General features: G+C 45.2%; 1 protein-coding gene across 1 annotated transcript in view; it reads right to left on the bottom strand.

Moving 5' to 3' along the window:
• The window catches only part of LOC140716255 (uncharacterized), a 100,156-nt gene that overhangs the window by 1,372 nt on the left and 73,686 nt on the right, over positions 1-25,098 (bottom strand). The window contains exons 5-11 of the mRNA XM_073028864.1: positions 18,939-19,242; positions 18,475-18,596; positions 8,940-9,248; positions 7,740-8,045; positions 5,710-6,012; positions 5,304-5,621; positions 3,194-3,514 (exon numbers count right to left, since the gene is read on the bottom strand). Of these exons, the coding sequence (XP_072884965.1) occupies positions 3,194-3,514; positions 5,304-5,621; positions 5,710-6,012; positions 7,740-8,045; positions 8,940-9,248; positions 18,475-18,596; positions 18,939-19,242 (1,983 nt within the window). The remainder of the gene's footprint in view (positions 1-3,193; positions 3,515-5,303; positions 5,622-5,709; positions 6,013-7,739; positions 8,046-8,939; positions 9,249-18,474; positions 18,597-18,938; positions 19,243-25,098) is intronic.

Here is a 25,098-nt window from a genome sequence, read left to right as displayed (position 1 = left end):
AAATTGCTGGGGGGTGGGAACCAAACTGAAGAGACACAGAAAGAGGCGGTCTGCTCACAAATAGAGGAAGTTTGTAGACAGTGCGAGACGGAGGATAGGCAGGTGATAGAGAAGGGAAACACTCAGACCGATGGTTTGAGATATGTCTATTTTAATGCAAGAAGCATATGAACAAAGAGGATGAGCTTAGAGCGTGGATCAGTACTTGAAGCTATGCATTACAGAGATTTGGATGGCTCAGGGGCAGGAATGGCTACTTTGAGTGCCAGGCTATAGATGTTTCAGAAAGGCCAGGGAGGGAGGCAAAAGAGGTGGGGGTATGGCACTGCTGATCAGAGATGGTGTCATGGCTTCAAAAAAGGAGGAAGTTATGGAGAGATTGTCTACGGAGTCTCTGTGGGTGGAAGTTAGGAACAGAAATGGGTCAATAACACTACTGGGTGTTTTTTTTATAGACCATCCAATAGTAACAGGGACATCGAGGAGCAGATAGGGAGACAGATTCTGGAAAATTATAATAATAATATGGTTGCCATGGTGGGAGATTTTAATTTCCCAAATATTGATTGGCATCTTCCTAGAGCAAGGGGTTTAAATGGGGTCGAGTTTGTGAATTCAGGAAGGTTTGTTGACACAATATGTAGATAATCCTACAATTGGTGAGGCTGTACGATCTAGTATTGGGAAATTAACCTGGTCAAATATCAGATCTATCAGTGGGAGAGCATTTTCGAGATAGATCACCATTCTACCTCCATTACCATAACAATGGAGAGGAATAGGAACAGACAAGTTTGGAAAGCGTTTAATTGGAATAAGGGGAAATATGAGGCTATGAGGCAGAACTTGGAAACATAAATAGGGAAAGGATGTTCTCAGGGAAACGTACAGCAGAAATGTGGCAGATGTTCAGTGGATACTTGTGTGCAGTTCTGCATAGGTACGTTCCAATGAGACAGGAAATGGATGGTAGAGTACAGGAACCATGGTATATAAAGGCTGTTGTAAATCTCATCAAGAAGAAAAGCTTACGAAAGGTTTAAAAAGCTAGGTCATGATAGAGATTTTGAGGATTAGAAGGCTAGCAGGAAGGAGTTTATGAATAAAATTAGGAGAGCCAGAAGAGGCCATAAGAAGGCCTTGGCAGACAGGATTAAGGAAAACCCCAAGGCATTCGACAAGTATGTGAAGAGCAAAAGGATAAAATGTGAGAGAATAGGACCAATCAAGTATGACAGGTGAAATGAGTGTTTGGAACCGAAGGAGATAGCAGAAGTACTTAATGAATACTTTGCTTCAGTACTGACTATGGAAAAGGATCTTGACAATTGTGGGGATGATTTACAGTGGACTGAAAAGCTTGAGCATATAGACATTAAGAAAGAGGATGTGCTGGCGCTTTTGAAAAGCATCAAATTGGATAAGTCACCGGGACCAGACGAGATGTACCCAAGGTTACTGTGAGAGTTGAGGGAGGGGACTGATGAGCCTCTGGTGATGATCTTTGCATCATCATTGGGGACAGGGGAGGTTCCGGAGGATTGGAGGTTTGCAGATGTTGTTTACTTATTCAAGACAGGGTGTAGAGATAGCCCAGGAAATTATGGACCAGTGAGTCTTTTCTCAGTGGTTGGTAAGCTGATGGAAAAGATCCTGAGAGGCAGGATTTATGAACATTTGGAGAGGCATAACATGATTAGAAATAGTCAGCATGGCTTTGTCAAAGACAGATCATGCTTTATGAGCCTGACTGAATTTTTTGAGGATGTGACAACACACTTTGATGAGGGTAGATCAGTAGATGTAGAGGCTATGGATTTCAGCAAGACATTTGATAAGGTACCTCATGCAAGGCTTATTGAGAAAGAGTCATGGGATCTAAGGGAAATTGCTTTGTGGATCCAGAATTGACTTGCCCAGAGAAGGCAAAGAGTGGTTGTAGATTGGTCATGTTCTGCATGGAAGTCAGTGACTTGTGGTGTGCCTCAGGGATCTGTCCTGGGACCCTTACTCTTCGTGGTTTTATAAATGACCTGGATGAGGAAGTAGAGAGATGGGTTAGTAAATCTGCTGATGACACAAAGGTTGGGGGTGTTGTGGGTAGTGCAGAGAGTTGTCAGAGTTTACAGTGGGATATCGATTGGATGCAAAACTAGGCTGAAAAGTGGCAGATAGAGTTCAAACTTGGTAAGTGTGAGGTGGTTCGTTTTGGTAGGTTAAATATGATGACAGAATACATTATTAATGTTAAGACTCTTGGAAGTGTGGATTAGAGGGATCTTGGGGTCTGAGTCCATAGGACACTCAAAGCTGCTACTGTGGTTAAGAAGGCATATAGTGCATTGGCCTTCATCAATCATGTGTGGAGTTTAGAAGAAGAGAGGTAATGTTGCAGCTATATAGGACCCTAGTCAGACCTCACTTCTACTCAGTTCCGGTCACCTCACTGCAGGGAGGATGTGAAAACTACAGAAAGGGTGCAAAGCATTTACAAGGATGTTGCCTGGATTGGGGAGCATGCCTTATGAGAATAGGTTGAGTGAACTGGGCCTTTTCTCCTTGGAGCAGTGGAGGATGAGAGGTATTCTGATAGAGGTATATAAGATGATGAGAGGTATTGATTATGTGGATTGTCAGAGTTTTTTTCCCAGGGCTGAAATCAAGTCAAGTTGCTTTTTTATTGTCATTTCAACCATAAACTGCTGGTACATTACACAGTAAAAATGAAACAACGTTCCTTCAGGACCATGGTGCTACATGAAACAACACAAAACTACACTTGACTATTTGAGGCTAAAACGATAGGGCACAGTTGGAAGTAGGTACAGAGTTTTTTTACGCAGAGGGCGGTGAGTGCATGGAATGAGCTGCTGGCAACGGAGGTGGAGGCTGAAACAGTTTAAGAAACTCCTAGACAGTTGCATGTAACTTAGAAAAATAGAGGGCTATGGGGAACCCTAGGTAATTTCTATAGTAAAGACATGTTTAGCATAGCTTTGTGGGCCGAAGTACTTGTATTGTGCTGTAGGTCCGTTTCTATGATCAGCCAAAACCAGATTGAATGGTTGAGCAGATCGAGAGACCCAGTGACCTGCTCCTGTTCTCATTTTCTACAGTCTATCACCCTGCTGGATGGTGATAAATCTGTCCAATTGCTGAGATCAGACTCACACTGAATTCTGTCCACACGTACCTGTGTTCTTCCTGATGGATTTCTTCACCGGTGTTGGCAAACTCTCGTCCTTTATCACACACGAGTACTCAGCCCCACTGTTCCATTCTGCAGCAGGGACAGTCAGTCTGCTGGTGATCATGTCTTCACCTCCATTGCTGTCTGGACCCAGAGTCCACACCCCATCTTCCCTCTTCCTTCCGTCCACCTGCCAGGTTACACTGAATCCCTGTAAATCACTGTGAACCACCTCACACAGAATGGTCGCTGTCCGCTTTGTCCAGATCTCTTCGAAGGATGGTTTGCTTAAAGTGACTGAGGGGTGGGTAGCTGAACATTCATCTGGGAGAAACGTCACAATTATTATTTCACAATTCCCTAATGAACAAATTTCTCACTGACAAGACCAACATTTTCTGTTTATCTCTGGTCAATGATTTGCCAGTCCCATCAAGACAAGTTGAGACCCATCACCTTTGGTGAAGAAAGGAATTTCCCCTATTGAGCAGACAGGGTAAACACCCTGAGGGAATGTAAATGAACAAGATTGGCCCTTACATTGTTTTTGAGGTTTCATGGTCACTTAAACTGTTACCAGCCACTTATTAAAACAATACAGAAAATAACCAGTATTTCAGAGTATGTCTGTGGAACAGGAAACAGAGCAAAGTTTCACGTGAAAATATTTCAGAAAATACACTTCATATTTCAAAATGTAAGAAGCAGAAACATTTACATTTTGTCACAAATGCTGAAAGGTATCTTTTTTCTGTATTTGGTGTAACTAAAATTTGCTTCTGCTTTGTCAGAATGCTGTGTGTTCAAGCCGCCCTCCAGAGGCTTCTACACATTGTCCAGGCTAACTATTCCCACACAGGAGCAGAGGGAGAGCTGCTCTGCTGGAAATTCAGTCACAACTAAGGCACTAATCGGAGTCTGAGATAGTATTGAAAGGCAGAGGAAGGGCGCATTTTGAAGACAAGTATCAGGGATTTTCAAAATGCCTATCCAGTGAAATCAGAATCAGAATCAGAATCAGACTTTAATCACCAAGTACCTATGCACATACAAGGAATTTACTTCCGGCAGATATTGTCTCTCTGCTCATAACAATAATAATGATAAATATAAATGAAAATATAGATTATACATACAGGTAGTGCAATCCAAGTAATAGTTAGCTGACAGTTAACCGGCAGTTAACTGTTCAGCAAAGTGACCGCAGTAGGGAAAAAACTTCTCCAGTGGTCTGGATTCTCCTCAAATTATGGAAGTATTTTCTGAGATACAATTATTTATATGGTGAAACTTCTGGATTATATTGGTTGAGAGCAGAGAACAAACCGATAACTGGCCGGGTAAGATTGTAAAGACTAAGCCGTTGAGGCTGAGTCAATGGACAAACCGGTATTCAGCTCACTACTCTGTGAGGTTTCACTCACCTCAGCACTGAACTGACTCTGCAGCTGCGGCCTGCAGCCATCGGCACTCACCTCAGCACTGAGCCTGGCTCCGTGGCCGTGGCCTGCAGCCATCGGTCTCCTGGACCGGTTGCAGTGCTGAACTGGTGACGTGGCTGTGGATTTACTTCAGGGGACTCTGCAGTTCAGGTTCAGTGGATTGTTTGTTTGAAGTTTGCTATTGTTTGCACATCTTGAACTTTAGAATTATAGAGTTACACTGCATGGAAACAGACCCTTTGGTCCAACGAGTCCATTCTGACCAAGATTCCCCATCCACACTAGTCCCATTTGCTAGTGTTTGATCCATAACCTTATAAACCAAGGGTTCACAAACTGGGGTGCGCAAACCCCTTGGTTAATGGTCAGGGTCAATGGCAAAAAAAACAGTTGGGAGCCCTTCCAATCCATGTACCTGTTCTTTCTTTTTCACACACTGGATGTTTGACTCTGAATTCTATTGTGTTTCTTTGTTTTGTGACTGCCTGCAAGAAGAGAATCTCAAGGTTGTATCTGATGCACATACTTTGACAATAAATGTACTTTGTTCATTGAACTTTATCAGTTCACTCACATAACTAAACCAGGGCTGGACCGTGATTTAGTGTTGACCCTGAATTCATAGCACAATGTAAACAATTTCAATAATGGGGTGAGTCCCAGGACCCTACCTTGGATGTTCTTCACTTGCTTCTTGATACTGCTGTTGGAGGGGGGATGAATCACTGTACAGCTGAAGACTGATTCTGTCTCCCACTCCTGTAAACTCATGGTCAGGAAGTGTCTGGCACTGAAAGTCCACCCCTGCTCCAGAGCGGTCGGTGTAGCGCTGGTGTTGGAGGTGATCACGGTGCTGCCTTTCTCCCAGATGACATTTATTTGGTCCGGGAAGAATCCAGAGGCCACACACTCCAGTGTGGCCATTTGCCTTTCTTTGGTCTCTTCCTGAGGTGGAGGCAGCAGTCTGACCTTGGGACTTTTTATCTCGACTGAAATAGACAAGAAAACAAAGGAAATGTCAAACATTTTGACTCAGGTAACTAATGCTGGCCATTTAATTGCTAGTCTCTGACCGACCTTTGGTACTATTGGTCCGTGCTGTCACTGGGGAAGATGAAGGAGATTCCTGAGCAGAGCACTCGTACTCCACCCCACTGAACCACTCCTCCACACTGATCTGGAGTTCGCTGAGCACTCTGTATCGGGACCCGTCCCTCTCCGCTTGATGGGTGTGAATTCCTTTAGTTTTCTCCTTCCCGCCCACGTGCCAAGAGATGTGGATATCTTCGGGATCTGTACAGATAACCGTGCACTTCACGGTAGCAGTCTTGTCGATCCACATCTCTTCAATGTCGGGATTTTGAATAAAGACTGACAATTCTGTGGATTAGAAATACAGAATTTTAGAATCTTAATGGAAACGTTTCTCTTGGTTGTGTTAAGACAGACAGATCATCAGTACATTAGGGTTATATTTACTGCAGAGTAGAAGAAACACACCAGGTTGAACATTGTGGTACACACTGCTGCAGGTTTTAACAGAGGAAATAAAATAAAAGCAATGTGCCATTTGAATTAAATCCTGTTCCAATGACTGAGGCCGAGCATTGTTTAGTTACTGTGTAACACAGTGACGGAAAGATGCATGCAGATTTCTCAGCAGAGACACACCTCAGTATATTCTTTGCTTGGAGACTCCATGCATTGGTTAGTAACAATGAACACTGTGACTCAATGAGAATCCCTTTCTCCATCTGGGCTGAGCCTGGGATCCACTCAGTTTAATAACTTCACATCCTGATATTCCAGTCTTACTGTGACTGTGTCTCTACCCATCACGGCAATCTTCGCAATGTCAGGAAATGTTGCATTTGCCCAGTTCCAGTCACTCGTACACCTCACTCCTTCTGTTGGTGGCTGTGTTTTTAGCTGCATTGCTTGCAAACACGGAGTCTCACTCAGTAACCCTCCATGGTTGATTCCAGTCACTCCTGTTTGAAATGAGCAGTGATAGCTGGAAAGTCTCCATCAGTTGCTGGACTGATGATGTGGAGACTCGAGCTCAAATTTCAAACTGGCAGTGGGAATTTAAATTTAGTAAATAAATGCATTCTGAACTAAAAACATGCATTACTGATGTGGACTGTGGAAGGATTTGCACTGTCATAAAACCCATCCAGTTCACCGTTGTTGTTCAGGGAAGGAAATCTGTCGTCCATATCTGCTCTGGCTGACATGTGACTCCAGACCTGCAGCAGTGCAGCTGAACCTTCATCACCATCGGAAATGGCCCCACAAGTCCCTCAGTTCTTGAGCAATCAGCGAGGGACATGAAATGCTGCCCTTGCCACAGCCCTCAATACTTCTGACTGGGTTCATGACAGTTTTTTGATGTAATTTCACTAGAAAGGTTGTAATAAATTTCAATCAAATATTCAAAACACGCCAATCACTTTATTTCGCACTTTCCCCTGTGGCATTGATACTAGTGTTGAGTCCCATCATGGAATAACACATTCATACTAGTCTGGTAGATGAACATTGGCACACACTTCGAACCATCTCCACCTGGAACTGGAAGATTCACAGAACTGAGCATTAGACTGGGAATGTTCCATATTTTCCCAATACCTCTCCTATGTTTTAGGAAACTATAGGGATGAGGTCACAGAAAGCACAGTAGGCTGCTTCACCTTTCCCCGCACTATACAACATGAGGAAATAAACCAAATTTCAGGAGTTTTGGGTCATTTAAAAAAAAACCCAGGGTTCGACATTCCAGTAAGTTCACAATCTATCGAGTAGCCACTAGAAACAAAAGCAGAGTTTGGAGACTTGGGAAAATAATGATTGGGACGTCTATTTTCCTCGATGCCCCATTCTCTTAACCCGTGACATAGTGGAAACTAAAACTGTGAGAGTAAAAGGGGGATGGTTTCCACCCTGATGTTGGGTTAAAAGTAGGGGCAAGTTCAGTGTCAGAAAACCAACCACCGAACATCTTTTCTCTCCCACTAATGTTGACGTTTTGGACATGAACTCAGCCTGAGCTCAGTACAAGGCTGAGTTGTAGATGGTAAATGGGTTTCCCCACAGATACCACTCACCACTTTGATATGTCACGTTGATGCTTTTCTGGAAATTGGAAGGTGTGTGGGTCACTTCACAAGTGTACTTGTCTCCACTGGTCCACTGGTCCATCGGCACCGTCAGGTAATTGATGGTTTCAAAGCTTGAGCAGTTTCTCATTGTCGAGGGGAGAGTGGTACCCATTTGAATGGATCCAGCTTTTGTCCAGGAAACCTGTATCTGGTTGGGATAAAATCCGGATATCAAACAGCCCAGGATAGCTTGTTGTTGACTGTGGACATCCTTCAAGGTTGGAACAAGGGAACTGATCTCTGGAGGCTGAGCTGTAAAACATTATTATAACTTTAATTAAGATCAACTCTATCACCCCAACATCAGGGGCAAAATTCCCCAACAGTAACCCTGTCCACAATGCTGCTGATTTACCTCTGACCATTGACATGGTGAATCCACAGTGAGACGTTCTGACTGGGAGGGCTGTCAGTATAACTGAGGTCTCCCAAACAGAGTGTGCCTCTATGCAGTGATGAAGGGGAAGGGTGGGTAAACGAGGTTGAGGTTCATCGAGTTGTTTGGTGGAGTGGGCACAGGCAGCAGGAATACAACACCTGTTTCTGTGGAAAAGATGAGGTTGAACTACTTTCACTGACAGGAGGCTCGGGAACAGACAGATACCAGGAAGTTTTCACAAATTCACCCAGTGTTCAACTCTGGGTGTGGGTGATGTAAGTAGATTATTTGGGAATTTTCCTGAGGGAATTGGATATGTATTTCAATGGGAAATACTTCCAAGGCCAAGTGGAAATATTAGGGGCAATGGGGCTGACTTCATCTCCCACATAATTCTGGCAGAGACAAGATGGGCCAAAGGGCATTCATCTGCCCTGGGTGATTCTATGAAACATGAAGTGAGGCAGGACCTGGATGAAGACTCAACAGTCTCGCTCTGCTGTGATTCAATCCACCCAATATTCAGTTTTCTTGACATTAAAACTGCTGAACTAATCACTCAGAGTGGTTCATTTCAGGCTGAAAATGCAACAACTTCGCCCTCTTCCAAATTCATACCAAGACTCAAGACTTTCCATTTCATTAGCAACACCACTGGGAAAGCAAATATACACAAGAATTCATGACCCCTGCACTAGTCAGCAAAGGTTTCTGCCCAACTCCTAAAGTCAGTGAAGTTTTGAATACAAATACTATCTTATACTAACTTCGATGTCTCTGCACTTCAGCTTGCTTTATTTTGTCTGGCTTGTACCCTGCCTTGCAGGTGTAGACTTTGTTGCTGTTCCAATCTGCTGCAGGAACTCGGAGCAAGCTGCTCATCATGTACTTCATATTTTGCCCCAGGACTACAGGGCTCTGCTTGATCCCAGCTGTGATCTCTCCAGTGTCAGTGGACCATGTTGAAGTGATGCTAGTAGACTCAAAGTCCTTCACCAAGCAGAGGAGGCTGACGTCTTGTTGAGTTTCTGTGCTGGTGGACGAGGTGATGTAGACTGATGGCATGGATTTGACATCTGAAAAGGAAATAAATTCATGCAGATTTTGCTGTAAATAAATGCATTGCAGTCAGATAAAGCTGAAGAGATGTTGTTGTGTTTAAAACACAAAATCCATGTCCGACTGCACTTACTGATTTAAACTGGAGTGTTTGTGAGGTGTAAGGACGTGGGATAGAACCCACTCCGCTGACCTGAGCTCACACTCCAGTGTAGCACCACACCAGTGATGTAATGATTGACTCTTCAGTTAAACCCAAAGCTAATCATTCTTCCCCATAACAACATTAGCTGTAGGTCAAAGGAGTTTTCATGAAACAAAGTATTGTGTACTGAGGTATTTGAATAATCAAGCTGTTTTCGAGGTGCTGTTGAATGGAAGAGTTAAATGAGCATGCTGCAAATATTTGGGTTCTCACTCCGGCACTAAATGTGAGACTGACTTGTGGCTACCAATGTATTAAACTCTGCTTCCGAGATTTAATTCAACTCACCAAAGCAGCACGTGATGTCACACATCATGATAAACGCAAGCAACCCCACAGATTCGACATGAATTACTGACCGACCTGTCGGTAATGATGACGAGGGTGAGAAACAAAATGGGTGTGTGGAAAGACACTGGCCTGGATGACACCGGCAATAATGAGAGTGATTTGGAGATCCTGAGCCAATGCTTGAAATGCTGCTCGATGTTGATGTATTTCCCTCAGTGCACACCTGATGGGGGGTGTCCAGTGAGACGACACGAGGCTGTGGTAATTCCTCACCAATTATCATCAAAACCCCACTTGAAACAACTCGGTCTTTATCCACTTCCCTGGAGACGACTAATTGTTGATTTAATGAAGTAACTCACTGACTCCAATTACATTATTTCAGGTATTCCTGAGTGCTATATTTAACTAGAGGAATTAGTTAACATTTTTTAAAATGTTCTTAATGTTTGAATATTTTCCAATCTAGTTTGAAAGTTCAGTGTTCCAGTGGCTTTGACAGGAGAATAAGTGATGGGATGTGTTTTAACCAGTTGTCAGAATTATCTTCAGTGGAGTTGTGGACAGGGCTTGTTCTGACCCACCTGCTTTTCCCTGCTATTGACAGCTAAAGTTGCCAACAAGAGTGGGTTGAGGGGCCCCAGAAGCGGAAGGACAAACAAACACATGGATTTGGGGCAACAGGAGGACAGTCTGCCCCTCAACCACAATCTGCCATTTAATAAGGTAATGGCTGATCAGAAGGTGACATTGAAGGCACACAGAGTAACCTCTTGCTTATCAAGTATCTTCTATCACTGACATGAAACTATTCAGACACTCTGCTTCCACTGCTGTTTGATAAAGACTCACAACATTCAGTGAGAAAAGTGTTCAACTTGTCTCTGTTTTAATCACACCATCTCTTATTTAGAAATAATGATCCCCAGTTCTTGATTCTCTCACAAGAGGAAATATCCTCTCCACATCTAGTCTGTCAAGAACCTTATAATCTTAACTGTTTCAATGAAGAATTCTTCACACAGAGCTCCACAGAAATACTAAATTCACAAAAAACAAATTGGTGTTAGTGCAGTCAGGATTTTTGGGATGGAGTGGTTTATGTTCAGTCTTAACTTTAAATAGGAAGCTGATTTCTTTTAGCTAACTGGGTGTAAATGGACTCAGGAAAAGCAATTGGGTGATAAATCAATCTCAGTGTCTCTCCATGGTGGAACAGGTAGAAGAGGATCAATGCATCCTCCCATTGCCACGTGGCTCAGTGCCTTGCCAGTCTATGTTGTGATGTCAGTGTAAAGTCTCCACCCTTTCTTTGTAAGAATGTGTATACTTCTTGTTTAAGACTGTGTCCAGCTCACAGTGTTCCCGATGTTTTGGCCTTGGTGAAGCAATGTTTATTCTGCACTGTTGGGAAGTGAGTTTGTCTTGTCAACAATACATATCAAGGGTTTACTGGTTCTAATTAACAGTCAGGATGTAAACCCACCATCCCTGGAACCAGTCTAGTGAATCTTTCCTGCATTCACCCTATGGTTTGTTCACTCGTTCATGATGTGCCGTGTCATGTGTCTTTCAATGACCATGATTGGGAGATTTTCTACAGAAGTGGTTTGCCATTGACTTCTTCTGGGCAGTGTCTTTACAAGATGGGTGAGCCCAGCCATTATCAATACTCTTCAGAGATTGTCTGCCTGGCATCAGTGGTCACATAACCAGGACTTGTGATATTTACCAACTGCTCCCATGGCTTCATGTGACTCTGATCAGGGAGTGGGGTGGGGGGCTAAGCAGGTGCTACACCTTGCCCAAGGGTGACCTGCAGGCTAGCAGAGGGAAGGAGCGCCGTACACCTCCTTTGGTAGAGATATATTTCCACCCCGTCACCCCATATCTGAAGGTCAGGAGTTCAAAACTATGCAATACCCCAGTGGCCATCTCACAAACTGCTCTCTGACCACAATAATACTTACTTCCTCTTGTGTTCGCACCCTCTTTAATAACATATCATTGGTGATCCTGATCAGTTGCTGCACCTACATTCTCACCTTTACTGCCTTCTGCACAAGCACATCTCAGTTCCCTTGAACATTACCACTACCAAGTGAGGAAAATGACGCTCAATTTCTCATTTGCAGAGCCCTGGCAGTTTGGATTGGCAACACCATTTCCTCCACAATCTCCATCAGCACAGGTGCACCACAAGGCTGTGAGCTTCGCCCCTGCTCTTTTGCACATTGGTTGTTTGTCCGTCCTGTTGGGAGAGATCTTTCCTGTTCTGTCCTGTTTCTTGTATTTACTATGAATGCCCACAAGAAAATGAATCTCAGGGTTGTACGTGATGACATATATGTGCTTTGATAGTAAATTTACATTGAACTTTGAACCCAGTCTCTCACCATTTAACAACTACTTTGCTTTTCGAAGATGTGCACCTGAACAGACTAACTGGCATTTTTCCAGATTATATTCCACATGTCAGTTTCTCAGCTCCTCATTCATCTTGTCCATATTTCCTTTGCATCCTCCCTGGGCCTATCCCAGCTCATATAATATCCTCAGTAGTCTTGCTAAAATAATGTATTATACGCTCATTCAACGTTGATGCAGCTTTGATTAGCTGTGGTCTAAATACCCTTCACTTTGATACCCCACTCGTCAAAGCTTGCCATCCAGAGAAGAATCCATTAAGACAGCTCTTTGATTTCTGTCCAGTGATCAACTCCCAATATATCTCAGTGCACACCTCCAAATCCGTAGGCCCTAATCCAGCTAATATCCCATACAAGACTTTATCGAAAGCCTTCTGGAAATCCAAATACAGCACATTCGCTCATTTCCCCTTCTCCACTCTACTTGTCATATCAACAAAGGGCTCCTGCAGATCAATCACCCATGGTTTTGTCTTCATCAATATAAGCTAACTCTGCTCTATTCTATCATTCTTTTCAAGGTGTTTTAGTACAGTCTTTATTGTAGAATCTAGCCACTGATGTTAGGCTAACAGACTGGTAGTTTCTGACATATTTTTCTCGCTAATTTCTGTGTAGTAGTGATGTTACATTTACTACTCTTCAATCCACTGGAAAAATTCCTGAACCTACAGACCTTGGAAATAATAACCAGAACATTTACAAACTCTGAAGTCATCTCTTGCAGAACTCTGGGATGTCCTTGTGATGTAATAACCTTCACACTCACCCACACCTGTGTGCTGGTTTTAGACTAATCCATCAAACAGGTTTGACTGCAGTTGACAAGAGCACTGTGGTGTAACTGTGACACGGCTGATGGATGAGATTGGACAAGATCAAAGTTTGGATAAAAACAGTAGAAATGTCAAGAGCAAACACGAGGAAATCTGCAGATGCTGGAAATTCAAACAACACACACAAAATGCTGGTGGAACACAGCAGGCCAGGCAGCATCTATAGGGAGAAGCACTGTCGACGTTTCGGTCCGAGACCCTTCTTCAGGACTAACTGAAAGGAAAGATAGTAACAGATCTCTTAGTATCTTTCCTTACAGTTATTCCTGACGAAGGGTCTCGGCCCAAAACGTCGACAGTGCTTCTCCTTATAGATGCTGCCTGGCCTGCTGTGTTCCACCAGCATTTTGTGTGAGGAATGACAAGATGCAGTCAAGGCCAAAACAAACTGATGAAAGACTTCAAACTCATAAAGGGGTGCTTAGAAGGATGGAGATAAAGTACAGAAACCTTGTTTTCCAATACTAGACATAAAACAGATAAAGGTCAATAAGTATCAGTTCACACAATGGTCAAGATTTTTAAGAACCAATTTTTGACCAAAGTTGTACACTCAGTCAGCTTAGGTGATTCATGTTGACCAAAAGACGCGCAGAGCAGAAAACTAGTTCCAATCTCATTCCTTTCAGACTGAGCCTGAAACAACCAGTGAAATGCTGATGTCAGACTCCCCACCGGGGACACAACTTCTGTCAAACAGAGGGGCAAGCTGACCTGTGCTGTGGGTGAAGTGTCACAGGAGAGAAAGCACAGGGCACGGTGCCAACTGGACCATGTCCACACAGACTGGGCTGAATGGTGCTGGTTCTAACCTGTTGGGACTCTCCCCACACTGCTACACTGGGAAATGTGGGACCCTGCTGGGTTTCAGGAGGCTGGGGGCTTGTGGCAACGTGTATCAGGGCATCAGCATTAAATAGCCTCAAGCAGCACCCTGTGGACTCTGGGTCCAGAACACTCTGACGCTTGTGGCTTGGAAGTAGGTACAGAGGAGATGCCAGGGGTAATTTTTTTTTATGCAGAGAGTGGTGATTGCGTGGAATGGGCTGCCGTCAATGGTGGTGGAGGCAAATACTATAGGTTCTTTATAGAGACTCCTGGATAGGTACATGGAACTTAGAAAAATAGAGGGCTATGGCTAACCCGAGGTAATTTCTAAAGTAAGTACATGTTCATCACAGCATTGTGGGCTGAAGGGCTTGTATTGTGCTGTAGGTTTTCTATGTTTCTACACTTGGTAACTGCGGGGAGCCGATTGTCTTGTATCAATGCTGTCATGTAATTTAACAGATTTGAAATGTCTGGGAAACATTAAAGTTGATGTAAATTCCTGTGGCAACAATTATTTTAGCATATTTTGCTTAAAATAATAAACCTGATATGCATTAAAATATTATAATCAGCCAGAAATAATTCCTGACTAAATCCTTTCCCAAGGCTCAGAATCCCCAGTCAGATGAATGGGGAATGTAATCCTTTGTCAGGTCCGGCCTGTGAGGGAAATGAGGAGGTGGATTTCCCAGTGTTACCCTGGGAATTCCAGTAGGACCCGTTGTCATGTGGTAGAGTGTGGTAACAGCTCAGGAGGCATCTGTCACTCAGTAAATCCCGGGGTTCAGTGGTCTGTGGAACTCTGGGACTGACTCCAGTGTAAGTGGTTGAACACTGGTGATTCCCTTTGGAATTGTCAGCCACAGCCAGCACCATTTCACCCACACTGTCCTCAGCCTCCCAGGTACACAGCAGCTCAGGAGTTCCCAGTGGTGGGGAGCTTTAGGAATTGCAGGCTAAAAGTGAACATTCCCTTCCAATGTCACCCAAACTAGATTGATATGTTGTAGTTCAGTTTGTGGGAACAAGATGCAGGCAAGTTGGAGGTTTAGTCCCACATATGAAGTGACACACTGCAGAAGTACTTGCTGGGTTGGAAAAGGCTCTGGGAGTTCTAGGGTTACAGAAGTCAATGAAAAACACTTGTTTTCATCAAAATAATTTCAGTAACATAAAACTGGGAACAGCATAGTTGTCAGAAATCAGACTGACAGAGTCTGGTGAAGGGTCACTGATGTGAAACATTAACTCTGTTTCTCACACCACAGATGTTCCCTGAGCTACTCAGTGTTGGCAGTGCAGGAGGCACAATAATGTCAGTCGGTGAGATTTGCAGCTGAGGATCTTTTACATCCCGGGACCAGCAGGTGGTAAGTACAGTTCTGTCTGGATCAGCGTTCCTCTGGGTCTTTATAAAAACACCCATCAAACTGACAGCAGGGTGCTGGGTGAAGAGGGGAACTGGATCTAGGTGGGTCACAGGGTGCTGGGGTGAAGAGGGGAACTGGATCTGGGTGGGTCACAGGGTGCTGGGGTGAAGAGGGGAACTGGATCTGGGTGGGTCACAGGGTGTTGGGGTGAAGAGGGGAACTGGATCTGGGTGGGTCACAGGGTGCTGGGGTGAAGAGGGGAACTGGATCTGGGTGGGTCACGGGGTGATGGGTGGAGGGGAACTGGATCTGGGTGGGTCACGGGGTGCTGGGTGAAGAGGGGAACTGGATCTGGGTGGGTCACAGGGTGCTGGGGTGAAGAAGGGAACTGGATCTGGGTGGGTCACAGGGTGCTGGGGTGAAGAGGGGAACTGGATCTGGGTGGGTCACAGGGTGCTGGGTGAAGAGGGGAACTGGATCTGGGTGGGTCACAGGGTGCTGGGGTGAAGAGGGGAACTGGATCTGGGTGGGGCACAGTGTGCTGGGTGAAGAGGGGAGCTGGATCTGGTTAGGTCACAGGGTGCTGGGGTGAAGAGGGGAACTGGGTCTGGGTGGATCAACTCAGAAGAAATTTGCAATGGAATAACACTTGGGTATTTGTACAAAATGATCAATGGTCAATTAGTAGATCAGGAGAGACTCAGTTTGATTTTAGTCTGTGTTGTAGCAAGCGGATAGAACATTGGGTAGTATGAACAACCAATGGACAATTTTATTCATTCAGCTTTTGGGAGCTGACTGTGCCGGTAAAGTCTGAATGAATTATACATCTGAGCTGCAATTCAGAGGCATTTGGAGACAAACACATTGATGGGTCAGGAGTCATAAATAGGCTTGAAGAGTAAGGATGAGAGATCTCCTTCCCTGAGGGACATCAGTAAAACTGAAGGGTCATCATTACTAATGACTGGATTTAAAAACAATACCAAACAATTACTAAGATGATGGAAATCTGACCACAGATCCAAATCTGTGGTTGTTATGAACTGAGTTTAAATTTGTCAGTTTTGTTGTGGTGGTAACCGTGGACAGTTCATCCATCCCTCTGCACTACTCATCTGCTTTGATGTACTGCCCTGTTTCCCATCACTCCGAATCCAACCTTGTGCCTGTCCATTGGATCACTGTGTCCACGGTGTCCTGGACAATATTTCTCCTTCAATAACATCACCAGAACAGACTGTCTGATCGTCCTCACCTTGCAGTTTGTGGATTCTGCTGTGTGCAGAGTGGCTCCACATTCCCGACTCTACAACAGGGCTGTACTTTGAAACTACTTCATTGCCTGTGAAGAGCTCGGGGACACCATGAAAGGTGTCTGTAAATGTCAGCACTTTATCTCACAACCACTTTCACTGAATCACCAGCAACACTGGTTAATGTAGAAAAACACTTGTTAAACAAACCCAGTCGGGGGATGGAGGAGGGCAAGAAATTGGAGCAGTTGCTCCGTCTGTGAACTGAGAATAAGCAGTTCATTTATACAGTAATGTTCAACTCGTGTCCCGTGAGTGTGTGATGGGACAGGTTAGGGGAAGCTTCACTCTGTGTCTAACCTCTGCTGCCTCCGCCCTGGGAGGGATGGGACAGTGCAGAAGGATCTTTGTATCTAATGCATGGCTGCCAGGAATAGGTTGAGTGAACTCGGCCTTTACTCCCTGGAATGACGTTGGATGAGAGGTGACTTGACAGAAGTGGATAAGATGAGAGGCATTGATCATGTGGATAGGAGGAAGCTTTTTCCTTGAGCTGATATGGCTAACATGAGACGGCACAGTTTTAAGGTGGTTGGAAGTTGGTACAGAGGAGATGTCAGGGGTAGACTCGTTACGCAGAGTGTGGTGAGTGCGTGGAATGGGCTGCCAGCAACGGTGGTGGAGGCAGATACGATATGGTCTTTTAAGAGTCTCCTGGATAGGTACATGGAGCTTAGAAACATTGAGGGCTATGGGTAACACAATGTAATTTCTAAAGTACGTACATGTTCGGCACAGCATTGTGGGCTGAATGGCCTGTATTGTGCCGTAGGTTTTTCTAGGACAGGGGAGCTGTAATCTGCATTTAATTCATGTTCTGTGTACTCTGGGTGCTTGTTGGAATCCCTTTGAGGAAGAATTTCCCAGATTTACAAGATAAATACTGATTCCATTGAATGACAGAGCAGAGAGTGAGGCCATTCATCCGATAGTGTCTGTGCTTCCCTTTAGCTGAGCAAACCCAATAAACCCATTGGTCTCTCTGCTCCTCCCTGTATCCCTACAAAAGGCAGATCTCCTCCTGTTCCCTCTTTACACTCACTGTTGGCCACCACCATCATTCAGGCAGTGTGTTCCAGATCACAAACGCTCATCAACAAACCTTCCCTTAAATGCTCCCCTACTACACATTATTGACTTGAACGCTTCCCTCCCCACCCCACCTGCACCACTCCCCCCTCCCCCACCCACCGATGCAAGGCTGCCCGGAATGTGTGAAGGAATTGTGATTTCAATTCCCTGCCTTACCCTCCTGCACCACTTCCCCACTGCCTTCCCAACTCCCAAATTCTTCCCCACCGTTCCCACCTCCTCACCCGTCGGGGAATAAACCTAAAACCTTAATCCCATCAATTAATCCTGGGATATCGCCGATACGTTTGCTGTATCCCGGGACAGAGCTCACGCCGGACATTACATGATGGGACTGACACCCACCTGTACCCTGGGGATATTGAGCCATCAACCAGATCATACATGTGTAACCATTCCCTCAGATTATGTCTCAATCCCATTACCTTCAACATGAAAGCAGCCGACAGTAAAACCCGATCCCAATAACTTGACACTGAACAGATCCATTGTTGTCACTGACAGGGAACGAGTTCAACTGCACTGAAACGCTCAGCCCCTGAACGTGGCTTCAGTTGGTGCTGAGGATCAGAAGCCAGACTTGAACCAAACACTGAGCTCACTCAGCACAACCGGCCGGTGTCAAGGCACAGTCTGGTGACAAGATCCGACCCCATTCCCCTGAGCCTGTTCCCGGTCTGTGGACAGTTCACTGGTGGGGTGGGGTATGTACCCTTGTACTGTTACTGGGCTCTAGAGAAACCCGCCGGTTCGGGGAGATTCATGTACTCGCTCTAAATATCTCACTGATTTCACGTGAATCACCGAATTCGCTAAAACCGTAAATAAATAAAATACTAGTGCGTGAAGATACAATTGAGAAGTTGGTCTTACCTGAAGTCACTGTCAGCGAGGTTCCTCCGCCCCAGCAGACACAACTGTCACAGTGCTCCGTCTCCCCATTCACCCAGTGCAGTAACTTCACTTGCCCGTCACATCCAATAATCTCAGCAAAATGTCAACATGATCCCTGTCCGGACCGGGAGCAGCCGCTTCTTAGATTTCCATCCCAAACTCCGTCCTTGTCTCTTCCTGGCGTGTGAGTGAAAGAGGCATTTTCACAGTTTTCTTGTCTGTGGACACCGGCTCCCGCCATCACCCGGAATCAGAGTCGAATCCTTTTTGAGCTTTTAATTGTCCGGAAATGGACGTTTGAGACCAGCAGTCTGAGATTCAGGGATTTGGGATTTGACTCTGGAAAACAGCAATGCGGAATCCGTGGAGACAGACTGCGCTGCAGACGCTCCTTTGTCGGGACCAGTTTCTGTTCAGCTCCCCGTCACCGTGCTCCATCCCACCACTGATCTGCCACACAGTAGTAGGTGGCCGTGTCGTCCAGTCTCAGGTTGTTAATTTGTAGATAAATAGTGCTGCTGTCTTTGGAAGCGGTGAACCGGTTCTGGACTCTGGACGCGTAATACTTGCTACCTTCACTCGATATACCCGCCACCCACTCCAGCCCTTTCCCGGGGACCTGTTCCACCCAGTGCATCCAGATGCTGCTGAGGTTGAGCCCACTGACTGCACAGGTCAGTCTGTGGGACTGTCCGGGCTGTACCACCGCTGACTCGGGCTGTGTCAGCACGATGGCGGACCGCACGCCTGTCAATAGAAAAGAGCAGAAATTAATAAAATGTTCCACGGGCAGAGATTCACAAAGCCTCCGAGAAACAGCCGGTCCCGGGTGGGCGACAAGCCGCGGGACACCCACCTGCCAGACAAGACAGGAGGAGACAGAGATAAGGAGCGACCTCCATCGCCCTGAACACTGAGCCGGACTTGGACACTGTTGAGATCGGCGGCTTCAGCTCAGGCCGGCTTTGTCCGGAGCCGCAGTGAGCGCTGTTTAAATAGGGACGTGGGCTGTGAGTGAGAGAGGGAGCCGCGGTTTGAACAGGCTCTCACACACTGAAACCAGAGGCGCAGCTTCCTGTCCCCGCCCACAGCAGCGATTTCAATTCCCCAAAAGATGTTTGTCTCTGCAACAGGCGGCAGGTCAGCGGCAGTGACCAGATCCGGATTAAAGATCTGTCACACTCTGCTCGATTCATCAATTTCAGCGATGAACAGTTTGTGTAAACTGAAACACAGAATCCCAGCGAGAGAGAATGAGAGATAACGTCACTGGAGAGATATCTCCCTGAGAGACACCAGTCAGTGGACAGATATCTCCCTGAGAGACACCAGTCAGTGGACAGATATCTCCCTGAGAGACACCAGTCAGTGGACAGATATCCCCCTGAGAGACACCAGTCAGTGGACAGATATCTCCCTGAGAGACACCAGTCAGTGGACAGATATCCCCCTGAGAGACACCAGTCAGTGGACAGATATTCTGCTAAGAGACACAGACTGAGACTTTCTTTGCAAGAAAATATACGAAGCAACAAAAAGAGTTACCACACAATCTTCTGACTGCAGCCACACCACGAGAATCAATGTTAAACAGATTCCTGGTGAAATTGGGTGAAATTTACACTTGTAAGATATTTTCTCTGTCAGGGACCTGGCATCATGAATTTCACTGCCAAGCCCTCAGCAGTTCTCCCCACAAAATCTCTTTAACCTGTTTCAGCCTGTGAGAGGAACAGGATGTTTGATGCAGGGAACTCGGGAGCTGAAGCCACACAACAGGAGAAGTCATAGTTGCTAGTAACAGGACACAGTAAGTTGGCAGAGAGTGTAGCTGAATGGTGTGCTGAAAGGAAACTGGTGGGTGGGGGGGGAGGGCATCCAAGGTGCAGATCAGCAGGGTGGGTAATTACCCACCCTGGTGATGGGAGTACTGTGTGTTCCAAATCTTGCATCCTCAGTGAAGTATAAACCGTGTTGATTGAATTACTAATCAAACCAAAGCTCCCCCCTCTTGAGGTGATTTGCCATCATTCAGCAGCTTTCACATCTCCATGGCAAACAAGAACAGTTTCTGCATACAATGAAGTACCTTTTGAAGTGGAGTCTCTGTTGTCATGGAGAGAAGGTGGGGCACAAATTACACAGAGTAACCTCTTCGAAACAGCAATAAAGTATATAACAGATCAGACATTCTACAAAGTTGGTTGAAAGATCAATGTTGGGACAGACAGTGGAGATCTTTCCAAACCTTTTAGGTCCATCTGACACAGAACCCCACCATGGCACAAATCAAAACGGTGGATCATTTTTTTCCTCCAAGTGAACCACAAACTTGCTGTAGGGTTTGGAGGCTTGAGTGTTTCAATGACCCAGAGATCTATGTTGGCTTGAGTCAGGGCTTTGTGCTTTAGCTCTAGGTAGTGACACCCATGCCAAACAGGTCAAAGGGTAGAGATCAGACTAAGAATGGTCCACCATTCCTCCAGGTTCGGAGTTTCAGGTCAGGATTAGTGAAACTGACTAGTCAAAAAGAAAAAAAAAAGTACAGTAATTGTAATGAAACACTCCCAACCATGCCAGCTTCCAGGATTTAGACACTTTACAGCCCCTTTAAGTTTCAGGATGATCTCACTAATTGACAATCATGTTTTGGGCACCAAGAATTGAGTATTTAAAGAACATCTGAACTGATGTTCGGTGCTCAATCGTAAGCCCTACTGGTGACATTGTCCAGCGTTTGTTTTGTGCTCAGTTCCCAATCCAGTTTGATACCATGTCTCAATCCTTGCTTCGGATACTCCAGTAAATCATCCTCATCAAGGACTCTCTTCATAGTTTTGGAAGCAGCAATGAAGAATCCTTCTACATCTGAGTGTGATGGTATTCCCTAGTCACCACCCAGGACTTGCATGGCTGACAGTAGTGAAAACTGAGAGAAAGCTACAGGCATGGTGAAGGGAGCCATGAACTTTGCCAAGACCAAAACCAAAAATGTTGTTTGGAATGTACAAACCACGTACAGCACTGGCAAGCTTGCACAACTACCCGCACTAATGTGTCATTACAGCCAACATACACTGGCATCGGTGAAAGCAGTTGGACAGGGTCTGGCAGATGAAAGGCAGCAAATGGTAAAACAGTTCTCTATTCAGGAAGGGAAGATGGTCAGCATCATGATGGTATAGCTGTCATTTTGAAGAAAGGCATTGAGAAGTGCCCGCTGGAGTAAACAATCAACAGTCGGCTGGTGAGAGTCAGGCTGAGAGTGAAGCAAGTGAACATGATTGTGATCCAGTGCTATGCTCCAAATAACAAAAGTGACATTGAAGAAAAGGACATCTTCTACAAATGGCGGAGGTAGAGTTAACACCACACCATGACATAATCATCATCATGGGAGATCTAAATGGCAAAGTGGGAAATACAACTCACACTTCACTAGGGTCATGGGTACATAAGAATGTAGAATGATGAATAACAATGGTGAAAGACTGGTGGAATTCTGTGCCTTGAACAATCTGGACACAGGAGGGACCCTCTTTCCACACCATGAAATCCACAAACTGACACGGTTCTCACCCAATAGAAGTGAAAAGATCCAGACTGACCATTTGATGATCAATGGTACGTGGAGACGATCCTTACAGGGTGTAAAGGTGAAGAGAGACGCAGATACAGGAGGTGATCACAACCTTGCTGTAGCTGTGATGAAACTCATTGCTGAGAAGCACTGGGACCAGAGCACATGTACAAAGACATTTCAATGTTGAGAAGCTCAAAGACACCAGTGTGAGATCTACCATCAACACTCAATTTAAGAACAGATTTCAGGCCTTTAATGAGGATGTGTCAGTAGACAGGATCAACATAATGTGGAAACAGATTGTGTTGGTGTTCATGGAGAGCAGCGAGGCTTGTCTATATTACAGAGCTGGAAAGAAAAACAAGGAATGGATATAGCAGGAAACATGGACAGCCTTAGAAGAAAGATGGGAAATTAGGAAGAAAATGTTCAATACAAAGTCAACATGAATTAAAGTGAAAATTCAATTGGTATTCACTGAAGCTAGCAAGAAAGTGAAGAGCTTCTAAGGATGGATAAGAGAGTCTACATGGAAAACCTTGCAGTGGCGGCCACAGCAGTGCCAGTCGACGTGATCAGGAAAATGTATACAAGATCTCAGAATTGGTATGCAGAAATTTCCAAGCCAGATCCTGGCAGAATACTCTCCATTGTACATCTATAGTAATACAAGAATTGTATTTCCAGTAATACAGGAATTGTTTATTGGTATAGGTCCCTGAATCAAAAAAGTATTTCTATGCCTTGAGCAGTGAGTTTATTCTTCTTAGTAAGCCAATTTCCTCTGGAAGTTTCCCTGTTCAGATTAAGTCAAGCCACATCTCCTACAGGAAGCTGAGAAGGAAATATCCCCTATATCACTGTCCAGTTTCATCCACCTGTCAAGAATGAAAATATGAAATGTGTTTCTGGTAAATCAACAGCTGCACACAGAGATTCTGTTCAAATTTATCCTGTGCACTGAATGTCAGAATTGTTCAGCCCTCCAGTCTATTCCACTTAAGCTGATATGTGTCTGAGCTCCATTTACTCACCTTGGCTCCACATATTTGAATAATTGAACTCGAACAAAATTATATTAGTATTGAATTTTCAACTGACACCTCCCACCCCTCCCCCAAATTCTTGACCACTTTCCAAGGAGACTTTCAGATTTCCAGTGACCTGTATATCCTGAAATAACAGATTCTTTGTGTTATTTTTCTGTGCCTTTCTGGAATGTTTTTAAACTCCCTAATTACAATGGCCTTCAGTTTTTCTCACTTCAAGGAACAAGAGACCAGACCTAATATTTTATCCCAGTCCCAGTAGCACTACACTGTGCCTCATCTACACACACCCTCTCCAAGGAAGAGACATCCTTCCTGAGGGTTGATACCAAGAATCCCAGCCAGTGCTCCAGATGTGGTCTAATTCGATCTCTACTCTATTTCATTCTTGACAGGTGGATGAAACTGGACAGTGATATAGGGGATATTTCCTTCTCAGCTTCCTGTAGGAGATGTGGCTTGACTTAATCTGAACAGGGAAACTTCCAGAGGAAATTGGCTTACCAAGAAGAATAAACTCTATAGCAGTGCAATATCCACCCCTCTGTATCCCTGTTTTCCCCATTAACTGCAGCACATTGAAACCCTAACTTAAGTTCATCCTCAGGATTAATTAGAACCCAGACCTGCCAGGGGTCTCTCATCCAAAGTAAACCTTTCACATTCCCTCTCTGTCTGCTGGGATTGGTTATTGTCATGGTCCCATCTGGCTATCCCTCATTTCACTCCTACCTCCTTGAATGTGCCTTAAATCCTGTCATCTGATCCCCATTTGCTGCCAGTTCAATTAGTTACAGCACACCTCGTTCACATTAGGGAATATAGGATAAGAACACTGGCATCACAGTCATGGGTCGCCAGTTCGTTGGTTGATTCTTGTGTGTAAAACTCGTTGCCTGATCCCTTATGACTGTTAGTTCTAAGCTCCGCTCCGTTCCCTGGATATTCTACGTAAACCTTGTCTCCGAGTCAGGACTCCCTTCAGCCACTCCTCCCCCCCCCAAACCCGGATGCAGATCCAGGTTACCATGAATTACCACCAATAATCCCTGTCTCTATCTGCCTTGGTGGACTCCAGTTCCGAGGGAATTCTGTTGGACGAAAACATAGCCTCCCCGGCCAGAATTCCTTGGGAACCATTAAGTACCCCTCTGGAGGCCCAGGCGCTGGACGGCAAACTTCTGGCTCGGGTCACCCAGTGTACGCCATCCCTGACCTTGATTATGTCCGAAAACCATCAAGAAAAGGTACAATTTAATCTAATTCATTCTCCTCTAGCCCTGATAGTTCTGGGATACCCCTGCTTGAACCACCACAATCCCCACATTGACTGGTCTACTGGGAGGGTAGCCAGCTGGAGCCCGTTTTGGCACGCCACCCATCTGCAGTCGGCTCTATCCCATAGGGAAGATACAATGACCTCGTCTCTCTTGGAACCCCTCGAGTTGTCCAAAGTTCCTGCAGAATGCCACGACATGGGAGAGGTAGTCAGAAAACAATGGGCTCTTTCGCTGCCTCCACAAGGCCCGGATGATTGTGCTATCGACCTTCTCCCTGGGATCTCATTACCCACCAGTTGCCAGTATAACTTGTCCCGGTCTGAGAGGGAAGCCATGGAGAAATACATTAGTGAGTCTCTCGCCGCGGGCATTATTCAACCCTCATCCTCCCCGGTGGGCGCAGGGTTCTTCTATGTGGAGAAGAAGGATGGGTCGCTACGTCCCTGTATCGATTACCAAGGCCTTAACAACAGAATCATTAAAAACAAGTACCCACTGCCCCTCAAACTCAGCATTTGAACCACTTCACGGAGCCACCATCTTCTCGAAGTTGGACCTTGGAAGCGCCTACCATCTAGTCAGAATTAGGGAGGAGACGAGTGGAAGACGGCATTTAATACCTCGCTAGGTCACTTTGAATACCTGGTCATGCCGTTTGGCCTCACCAATGCCCCTGCCGTTTTTCAAGCCC

Source organism: Hemitrygon akajei, chromosome 25, assembly GCF_048418815.1.
Source record: "Hemitrygon akajei chromosome 25, sHemAka1.3, whole genome shotgun sequence".
Taxonomy (NCBI): Eukaryota; Metazoa; Chordata; class Chondrichthyes; order Myliobatiformes; family Dasyatidae; genus Hemitrygon; species Hemitrygon akajei.
Note: the sequence above shows the minus strand (reverse complement) of the source record. Positions and strands in the feature narration are given on the sequence as shown.